This window comes from Euprymna scolopes, chromosome 32 (genome assembly GCF_053919585.1).
Source record: "Euprymna scolopes isolate OS-2025 chromosome 32, ASM5391958v1, whole genome shotgun sequence".
Lineage (NCBI taxonomy): Eukaryota > Metazoa > Mollusca > Cephalopoda > Sepiida > Sepiolidae > Euprymna > Euprymna scolopes.
The window spans coordinates 71,530,823-71,541,715 of record NC_136513.1 but is presented as its reverse complement, the minus strand read 5'-3'; the positions used below and the strand labels follow the sequence as shown (position 1 = coordinate 71,541,715).

Sequence of the window (10,893 nt, the reverse complement as noted above, 5' to 3'; positions counted from 1 at the left end):
GAGGGGATGTCATTGAAGGAGCATGTGGCTAGAAGTGAGGAATGTATGTTTAAGGTTGTGGCCAATGAAATGGAGGTATGTGAGACCAAGGCTGATAATGTGAAACGTATGGATAGAGAAAGGGCAGAGGAACTGGCTAGGAAGAAAATGCATGGAAGATTCTTCCAGGATATAGCAGAAGTGGCTGATGAAAGATCATGGCAATGACTTAAAGCTGGGTATCTGGCTAAGAGTACTGAAGTTTTTGTTTGTGCAGCACAAGAGCAGGCATTAGGAACACGATTGTTCAAAAAGTTGTTCTAGGAGAGGAAGTTTCTGCAGAATGACGGATTTGTGGTAAGACCTCAGAGTCAATTGCGCACCTTGCAGCAGGGTGTAGTGGACTGGCCCAAAGAGAGTACCGCAAAAGACACGATCGCATAAGACTCCGGATATATTGGGAGGTGTGTAAGAGGGTTGGGGTGAAGTGTGCTGGAAAATGGTTTGAGGAGGTGCCTGATGAAGTGAGAACAAGTGAGGATGGCAAGGTAACGGTATGGTGGGACAAAAGTGTCATAACGACCAAGCAATTGGAACATAATCGTCCGGATTTGATCGTCATTGACAAGGTCTCAAAAAACTGGCAGATTGTAGACTTTTCAGTACTCTGGGACAGGAATGTGAGAGAGAATGAGAAGTGGAGCAATTATGTTCCATTAGCCATTGGAGATAAGGTATATACACGCGGTTGAAACACAAATAATCTCGGTCATAGTTGGTACACTAGGAGTAGTATCAAGTCATCTGGAAGGACAATTGAAAAAACTACAAATCCCCAATGTTTTAGGCGGCCTTCAGACCTCTGCAATTGTAGGTACCACCAACATCCTTAGGAAAACCCTTAATCTTTGAAGCTCCTGGTTTGAAGCCGGGATTAAGGGAAATCCTCTGGAAATGAATCCCGATCCCTTTCCAGAGAGACGTTGATATACGAAATCAGAATTATTATTATTATTATTATTATTATTATTATTATTATTATTATTATAGTATTCCTGTCCGTTCGTTTGCTTGTTTACAATTTGGTTAATATGTACAAAAGATACACTTTTTAACAAATAAATTCGCATGATTTCTATGTATACTTTTTATTCAAAGGCAATCAACATTTACAAAGTAACGTCATTAGAGAAAATTTATTTTAATAATTAGCTGTTATTAATTAGGTGTTGTAATAGAATTGTAAGTGTTCTATTTACAAATATTATTTAAAGTTGATTTATTTTATTTATTTTAAGTTTTATTTATATTTAATTTATTTTCAATCATTTGATATCATTGGTTGAAACCAATTGTTTAAAAAAAAAACGGAAGTAAGTTTATTTAAGCTGTGAGAGTTATTTCCCCTTTAAGCTACGAGTTATTTCCTGTATAATTTTAAAAGAGGAAAAGGAATGTGTTTTATGCTTCCATAAATCCAACATGTTGTCCACTTTCAAGAAAATCGTAAAAAAGTCAGGATATTCGGTGTATCTTAAATAGCATGCAACTAAACCTTCTTGTCGCCAGTATGCTTCTAACATGACAATGCTCGGTATATAAAGCTAGTACACACACACACACACACACACACACACACTACTTATATAATTGTGGTGAAATAATGGAACTCTCCTGCACTGTCCTTCTGCTTGTCATAACAGAGTTGCGCCCCCTTTTCCTAATATTCTACAGAGTGACTTTTTTGATAGACGAACGATGTTACCTCTACCCATGTAATGTTTTGTTAGTTGAATAAAGCTTCCTTAAGCTCTACCAAGCCTTCCTTTCGTCTCGTGTTTCTCTCCCTCTCTCTAGAATCACTTCAATTTATTCAACTAATAAAACATGGAGAAATACCTAAAACCCGAGCAACTTAACTTTGATCCTAGTCAACCTGACGTGGTGGACACATGGCGCCATTGGAGGAAATCCTTCCATATATTTCTAGAGACAGCCCGCGACTCTCAAGAAACACCGCTCCCAAACAGGCTAAAACTAAACTATTGATAAACTTAATTTCTCTGGCGATTTTTAAATTCGTCTCGGACATTGACGACTACAATTCGGCGATGGACGTCCTAGAGAATGTTTTTATACAGCCTAAGAATATCATATTCAGTAGGCATCTTCTAGTGACGAGGAGACAACAACCAGACGAAACTGTCGACCAATATGTCCGAGTCTTAAAAAAGCTTACTAAAGACTGTGAGTTCCGAGCCGTGACAGAAGAACAAGCGAGGGATGAATATATTCGTGAAGCTCTCATAAACGGTATTTCGTCCAACCATATTAGGCAGCGAATACTCGAGAATAGAACACTGGACTTAAAAACCGCCTACGACCAGGCTCTCACGCTTGAGACAGCCCCAAAACAACTAGTGTCATACTCCATCCAGAACTCCATTGCTGCTATTTGGACGGAAGAAGTAGACGACGACCCCCCAGCCTATGAACGGTGACGAAGAAAATGTTATAACTGCTACCTCACGTCTATGCTTCTTTTGCGGTAATAACAGACATAACCGAAGTAAGTGTCCAGCACAGAATGCTACATGCAAGAACTGCAAGAAAAGGGGACATTACGTGCGTGTTTGTAAGTTGCCTACGGCTACTAATACTATGACTGCTGCTGCTATCAATCCCGGTAAGTCCATCCTTGCTAATAATTTCTCTTAGAGCCTATCTCGCTCGACATTGAGTGGAACTATCAAGGGTAACCCTATAGATATACTCGTCGATACTGGTAGCTCTGAAAATTTTATTCACCCTGATAAGGTTGGAGAACTTGGTCTAACTGTCTCGCCTAGTATGGAAAGAATTTTCATGGCCAGCAGTTCCCATTCGTTCACTACCCTAGGACATTGTCTAGTATCCCTCTATGTAAATAATAGAGAGTACAAAGATGTGAAGCTATCTATTATGTCGAACTTGTGTTGCGATGTTATTCTAGGGCACACCTTTCTACGACAACATTCATCCGTTAAAATACCCTTTGGAGGTTCACTCCTTTCCCTTACTGTGTGCGGACTGGCCGCTATATGTAATATTCCGTATCTATCTCTGTTTGCTAATTTAACTTCCGACTGTCATCCAATAGCTGTAAAATCCAGGAGACATAGCCTTCCTGACATGCAATTTATTCGGTCAGAAATATCGCGTATGCTGAAAGAAAAAATTATAGAACCTTCTCAATCGCCATGCAGGGCCAGACACTGGTGATATCCCCCCCCCCAAACCACAAGAAAAGGCTCGTCGTGGATTACTCTCAGACGATAAACCATTTCATGCTATTGGACGCTTACCCCCTCCTGCAGATAGAAGATATAGTGAATGAAATAGCCGGCTATCAAATATTTAGCATGCTCGATTTGTTACTAGGAAAACATTTTAAGTTAATCACGGATCAAAAATCTGTCTCTTTTATGTTCAACCCTAAAAGTAAAAGCAAAATAAACAACGAAAAGATTACTAGGTGGAAATTAGAACTCACCTGCTTCTGCTACGGCATCGTGTATAGGCCTGGAAAGCATAATGCTGCAGCGGATGCGCTATCTTGATTCTGCTCTGCTACTACCACTACCAACAAATTGTTTGATCTACACAAAAATTTATGCCACCCAGGAGTAACTCGAATGCTGCATTTTGTCAGGAGTAAGAACATGACTTATTCGGTAGAAGACATAAAAGCTATAACTAAATCTTGTCAAGTTTGCTCTGAGATAAAACCAAGATTTGTGAAGACGTTTCCGCAAATGCTCATAAAAGCAAGCCAACTATTTGAGAGATTAAGTATCGATTTCAAAGGACCCCTACCCTCCAACATGCGTAACAAGTACATACTAACTGTGGTTGACGAATACTCCCGCTTTCCCTTTGTCTACCCCTGTGCGGACCTCACTGCTGCTACAGTAAAGAAACACCTATCCAGCCTGTTTTCCATTTTCGGAAACCCTTCTTTCGTGCACTGTGATCGAGGAACTGCTTTCATGTCGGAGGAGCTGAAAGAATTCTTACACTCCCGATGCATTACCACTATTAGAACTACTGCGTTTAATTCACAAGGCAACGGACAAGCAGAGAGATACAATGGCATTATTTGGCAGACAGTCATCCTGGCGCTACGGTCTAGTAATCTCCCTATTGTTAGCTGGGAGAAAGTCCTTGACGTAGCTCTCCACTGTATACGTTCTTTGCTTTCCACTGCCTCCAATTGTACACTCATGAACGGATCTTTAACTTCCAAAGAAATCTTCTTCCGGAGAATACATACCAACTTGGTTAACTAAGTCTAAAACTGCTCTCCTGAAGCGACATGTACGTGGCAGTAAATATGAGCCTAGAAAATGTTGATATTCTTGATGTAAACCCTAACTATGCTCATGTGCGGTTGAATAACGGGAGGGAAACGACAGTGTCTCTTCGCCATATTGCTCCCCTTGGTGAGAAAGAAAACAGTACGCTACTACATCTAGAACTGGATTCTACAGAAGCCCCTACCCAGTCTGACTCTCCTATAGCCCCGATGGAGGAACCAGCTAACGCTCCTTCTCTGCTAGAGGACCCTAAAAACCAGGCAACGGAAGACTTCACGGATCCTAACTTAGGAACTTTTGCACATGCCTCTCCCCTACCGAGCCTTCTGAATGATAACCTTCAACAGACCAAGAGACGACTAACCTTCGACGCTCTTCTAGAGTCAGACGAATACCTTAGTATTTAACTGAGAATTACCTACTTTGACTCTTTTTTCTTTTCCTTCTTTATTTTCAGTTTGAACTGATACACCTGAAGCTACTCGGTCTTTTGGAAACTAGAGGATCTGGACATTTCTGGGCGGCGGAGAATGTGGTGAAATAATGGAACTCTCCTGCGCTGTCCTTCTGCTTGTCATAATGGAGTTGCACCCCTTTTCCTGATATTCTACAGAGTGACTTTTTCGATAGACGAATGATGTTACCTCTGCCCATGTAGTGTTTTGTTAGTTGAATAAAGCTTCCTTAAGCTCTAACAAGCCTTCCGTTCGTCTCATGATTTTCTCCCTCTCTCTCTAGAATCACTTCAATAATTAATAGAAATCCACTTTTTAGAAACACGGAAAAAATGAAATTAAAAAAACATGATGGTTAGAAGATCAGACATGTGCTGATTTTTATTTTTTAAATAAACATTCGTTTATTTAATGTTTTTAATTTTCATATATATATATATATATATATATATATATATATATATATATATATATATATATATGCTAGGATGTAGAAATTCTCAGGTTCGTATCTGGAGTCATGTTTAATCTACTGTGAGAGATGCACCGTCAGTCTTTGTTAAGACATGCATCTAGGAGAAGGAAAACTCTGAAGCAAAGCATGAGGTCTACTGTCTGCTCTGTCTTGTGTCTGAGATTAGCAGATACACTAAAAAGTGTGATTGATTTTACCAAATCCTTCACCACTATAAACAACTAATCTGTGTGGATTTCTGAACAACTTAGTTGTTGTAGCAGACCTTATTTATTGAAATCAACAAGAGTATTATATATATTTATTAATTTTTTTTATTATTACATTTTCACCCCAAACAAGTCACAGTGCAATCTGGGACATAAGTTGCAGGAATACTATGTAGAGAGTCGAGCAGCAGTTTATATCACACGTGAACTGCTGCATATCAGTACAGTTGGGAAAGCAGGAACCCGGAAGGGTATTCCAAAGTCTAGCAGTTTTGGGGAAGAAACTATTAGAGTAGAAGGCATTCTAACATCTGGGGATTTCTACTGTGTAGGGGTGGAACTTTGCTGCTTGTCGTGTTTATCAGGGATATTTACATTGAGGGGGTACAATTTACATTGTTGGAGCATCCACCATTAAAATACTTGTGAAACAAGCAGAGGGATGCAATATCTCGTTGATGGGACAGAGGTTGAAACTTAGACAACAGTTTGGGACCTATTAGGTGGGCAACTCGCTTTTGAACCCTGTCCAGGACTAGTAGCAGATGCACCAGCCAAAATGTGACATCAATACTCCGTACATGGGCGAATGGTGGCCTTGTAGAGGTACAGGATACTTTCAGGCGTAAGTAATTTTCTAGCATGGTAGAGAGAGCCTACTTTGCTCGCAGCAGCCTTGGCAATGCCTTCGATGTACCTGTTCCAACTTATGTTCCCTGTGATCATTAAACCGATGGGTTTGAATGAAATACTTTCAGGTAATGTATCTTTAGCCATAGAAGGTTTTTTGTTATTATTAAAGGAAATGAGCTTAGTCTTGGCAGCATTGAACGTAACCATCCATTTTTGTCTCTATTCCACTACAGACTAGAGTTTCCGCCATTGCCTTGGATATGTGTTCATTCGTTTTCCCTTGTGCTTGTTATAGAGCGTGGTGTCGTCAGCAAATATGCCCATCTCAGAGACAATTTTATCAGGGAGGATATTTATGAATATCAGGAATAATAAAGGTCCAAGGATCGACCATATATATATATATATATATATATATATATATATATATATATATATATATATATATATATATATATATATGATGTGACATAAAACAGTAGTATTTAGAATCAAATAGAAAGTTAAAAAAGGTACTTCCTCATTACAACATTAATTTTAAAGGTATGGAAAATAATGTACACTTACAAACGTCTGAAATAATCAAAGCAAAATTGATAGTCAAGGAATTTCAAAAGTGCTAAATAAAATTCTTATACTAAACTAGAAAAAACAATTAAAATTAAAAACAAAACAAAAAGAAGCGTTTAAAAAAAGTTTAGTCAGCCATTGAGTTCGGGTTAGATTATTTAAATCAGAAAAGGGTGAAGTTGCTTAACCAGTTAAATATAAAATATAAAAAGACAAAATCAAAAAATTAGCTTCACCTCTTCCTCTTTTCCGCTACAGTTAGTTCTGTGTATATCTTTCTATTTTTATGTGAAGGATTTACACCTAAACTAATTAATCGATCATAATGAATTTTAGAACAGATCTTCTAGGCACAAGGGTGAGTAAGGAAAGCGATAATGAGTTTAGATTTATGCAAAATGAAATAAAAAGGGAGTAGAAGCCCTTTGTGAAAATTCAGATACCTCCGATGTCTGTGAAGTTTTAACAATAGGTATTAGACATAAATTAATAAATATTTCCCAAATTTCAGTTTCTTTGGAATATTTTAAAAGGTGTTTAGTTAGCATATTATGGGTGCAAACGTTCATTAAGCAAATTATTTCAATTTCTATTAAACCAATGCCTTAAATTTTAGAAATTTTCTTGAATAAAAATTATGTGATGCACTTTGATCAAAATCAGAACAAGGATTCTAGACATAAGATTTAGTAGTAATATATTTTGATTTTAATCTTTATAAAGGAACATAAAATTAATAAACATACAGAGGACGAATACACATATGCTTGCACACATAAACACACACATTTATATAGAAGGTCCACCATAAGTAATTGTATAAATTTATTTCAGCACAATAAATTCAACATGGAAAATCGAAAAATTAAAATAAAGAATCATAAAGCAAAGTGTTTCAATTGCATTTAATATTTGCTTGAATATATATATATATATATATATATATATATATATATATATATATATATATATATATATATATATATATATATATATATACACATATGTATATATTTATATACACATATGTATATATTTATATGTATATATATAAATATATATGTATATATATATATATATATTATATATTCAGAAAGTGTGAGAGAATATATATAATTATTTTCCACAGCCGAATCAACATCGCAGCCCACAAGAGCCAAGAAAGCCAACAAAACATTCTATTGATTACTCGTAAGGTTAGCTTGTTGAGCTGACATCGTCCTTTCGAGTATATAAAATTCCTACTGGTGAGACGTCGGTTTGGGTTAAAGCTGGTTTGATACCTCGTCCCTTGTTCGATATGAGGTAGGTTCATTTCAACTGTCGGATCTTTGCCGCAGGTTGCTTGATCTGTGTAACTTAATAGACATTCTTGTGTGTGGTGTGTTTGCTCAGTCGGTAGAGTGCTCACCTAGCATGCAAGAGGTTCGAGTTTCAAATCCTGAGTGTGGATATGTCTAATTGATGAGCTCAAATGAGGGCGAAACTCGAGTCTTGGACTTCTGGTTTGTTGGCTTTCTTGGGTCTTGTGGGCTGCGACATTGGTTCGGATGTGGAAAATAATATATATATATATATATATATATATATATATATATATATATATATAATATAAAGCTGAATGTTTGTGTGTGTGTGTGTGTGTGTGTGTGTGTGTGTGTCTAGTCACGAATAGGCTCCTATATGGTTGACTATTTTAAAAAAATGATTACATATAATGATAGAAAATATATCGAGACACGGAAATGGGTATGTTTGATCTGGCAGAACGGTGGTTCATTAAAATTGTGGGGTCTGCATTCGCGCCTGGTCCACAAAGTATGGAAATAAAAAAAAAAAAAACGTTTACATGTGTTTTTGATATAAATGTACATCAGAATACTTTGATAAGTATGTTTTAACTTAAAAACGGATGGTATAATAAAATTTTGGGATCTGCGTTCACGCCTGGCCTCCATAGAATGGAAATAGGCACAAACTTTAATAAAGACTTTTCATATCTATCTGTGTAAGTATAGTTTGATAATTATTTTTCAGTTTGAAGAAATATGGTATAATAAAATTATGGGGTGTTCGTTCGCACCTGACCTCCATAGAATGGAAATATGTCACAAAGTTTAACAAGGTTTTTTAATATAGATCTACAGAATATTGTGATAAGTGTTTCAGTGTGAACAGGTATGGTATAATAAATTATGGGATTTATCTATTTTATTTTTACTTTCATCATATTTTGCTTTGGTTTTGATACCCCCAAATTCAACCCAAATTTACAACCCTTCCTTTTCATAACCTATCATACTTTAATAAATCAAAGTCCATTTTCTGCAGGCTGTTTTTGAACCCAGTCAACGACGGGTACTTTTGCTAGTATATATATATATATATATATATATATATATATATATATATATATATATATATATATATATATATATATATATATATCCAAGCACTTCTGAGTAAATACGATGGAGTTTCTCTTGGTCTCTTGATAACTTATATATTCTGATGTTGCTATTCCTCGGTCTCCTGATCATCATCAGGAGTAGTATTTTGGAAGTGGCTTTGTTTGATTTTACATTCTTTTCCACGTTGTCTCCCAGGGTAAGGATAAAGAAGGGGGGTAATTGAGTCTAATTGGGTCTATTATTTCTTCAAATTGCAATTATATATTAGTATTATTTAAGTACTAGCAGGCTGCCAAATATCCATAGAAAAAAAAAATGACGAGTGCCATCAGCTGGAATCTAAACCAAAACATTCAGTGCTCCAGTCATAGAAGTTATTTAGCGTTTCAGCCTTCATTATTACTGTTTGAGCTATCGGCAGAGGGATATAGAGGGCTAAAAATTAATCAACTACAAGCTAAAAATGTATATATACACATGCTCAGAAGTTAGTCGATTTACTGTTGCTGAGATCAACTGCTTTTTTATTTCTTCAATTTTGACTGCTTAGCAGTTTTATTTTAAGGCTAAAAACCAAGTCAAAAGTGTTCCCAAGGTTCATCAAGTTTCAAGTCTGTAGACCAAATATTCAGAGAAGAGTTGGTAGAGACGTGTCATAAACACATAAGCAAGCTCACTTATATATAAATAAGTCCGTGTGCTAGAACGTTTTCATCCTAAGTTCTATGCAATTATGCAATAATGGTTGGTTGATTTTGTTTTACGGCATATCAACCTTTTTCAGGTTGTTTAATGCCGAATCTAGTTATTTTGAGGAACGATTTTTAATGGAGTATATTTGTTTTTTAAGTCGGATTCTGTTTAACCCATAGTTGGGACCCTAGCAGGTACTACCACTCCGGGTCAGAGTGGACCTGGGAGCAATGGCAATTAAAGGGTGGCTCCAAGGTGGGGCCTCACCATCGGATATAGTTTTAGGTCATATCCAAGACCAAACAATGGATGAATAGAATCAGGCATAATAGTGAAATGAAAGAAACCATGCAAAATTAATAATTAATTATTGAAAGTTCATTTTTCGTAGGAATATGCAAATTAATTAACCTTCATTAACTCACTCGCATATCCATGGCTAAGTATATTACGAAGTTCTTTTAAAAAATCGATTAATAGGCATATAGATTATTTATTTCTGTTTTTTTTATATATTTATCCTGCATGAAATGATATTTTGTTAATATTAGGTTTGATTTTTTAATGAGTATTGATTTAAGTAATTTTAATCTGTGTGCAATTATTTTTGTACATACTTTTGGTAGTAGTAATTATTCCATGTGAGTTTAGTGTTTTATTGCGAAAGTGATCTGATCAGTATGGGCCAGAATATATAATTTACCAGCTGAGACCAAGAGAACTGCTCGGTAGGTCGAGAAAATCATCAGAAAAAAAAAAGATGAATAAAATAAAATAAACAGTCTGTTATATTTAATCAGACATGCTTGGATAACGACCTGCTGCACACACACACACACACACGCACACGCACACGCACACACACGGGTGTGTGTGTTTGTATGTATATATACATGTATATATCTATGTATACATATATATATATATAATGATTATATGTATATATACATGCATATATATATATGTATATCTATATATATGTATACACACACACAGACATATATATATATATATAAATATATATATATAACTATTTCATTTACTCACATAAATTAATATACGAAAGTATAAATTTATGTGTAAACTTTAAGTATTTACTTCAACAGTGCTCAA

At 35.8% G+C, this 10,893-nt stretch overlaps 1 protein-coding gene across 1 annotated transcript; it reads left to right on the top strand.

The window, feature by feature from the left end:
- The first annotated feature begins 1,931 nt into the window (after positions 1-1,931).
- On the top strand, positions 1,932-2,480 carry LOC145256169 (uncharacterized). The gene has a single exon (XM_080114756.1). It carries the CDS (start codon positions 1,932-1,934, stop codon positions 2,478-2,480), a length of 549 nt encoding a protein of 182 aa, XP_079970882.1.
- Positions 2,481-10,893: the final 8,413 nt, after the last annotated feature.

Bases quoted from the DNA above. Each gene is read 5' to 3' on its own strand.
- LOC145256169 (XM_080114756.1), top strand. From the start codon at position 1,932: ATGGCGCCATTGGAGGAAATCCTTCCATATATTTCTAGAGACAGCCCG.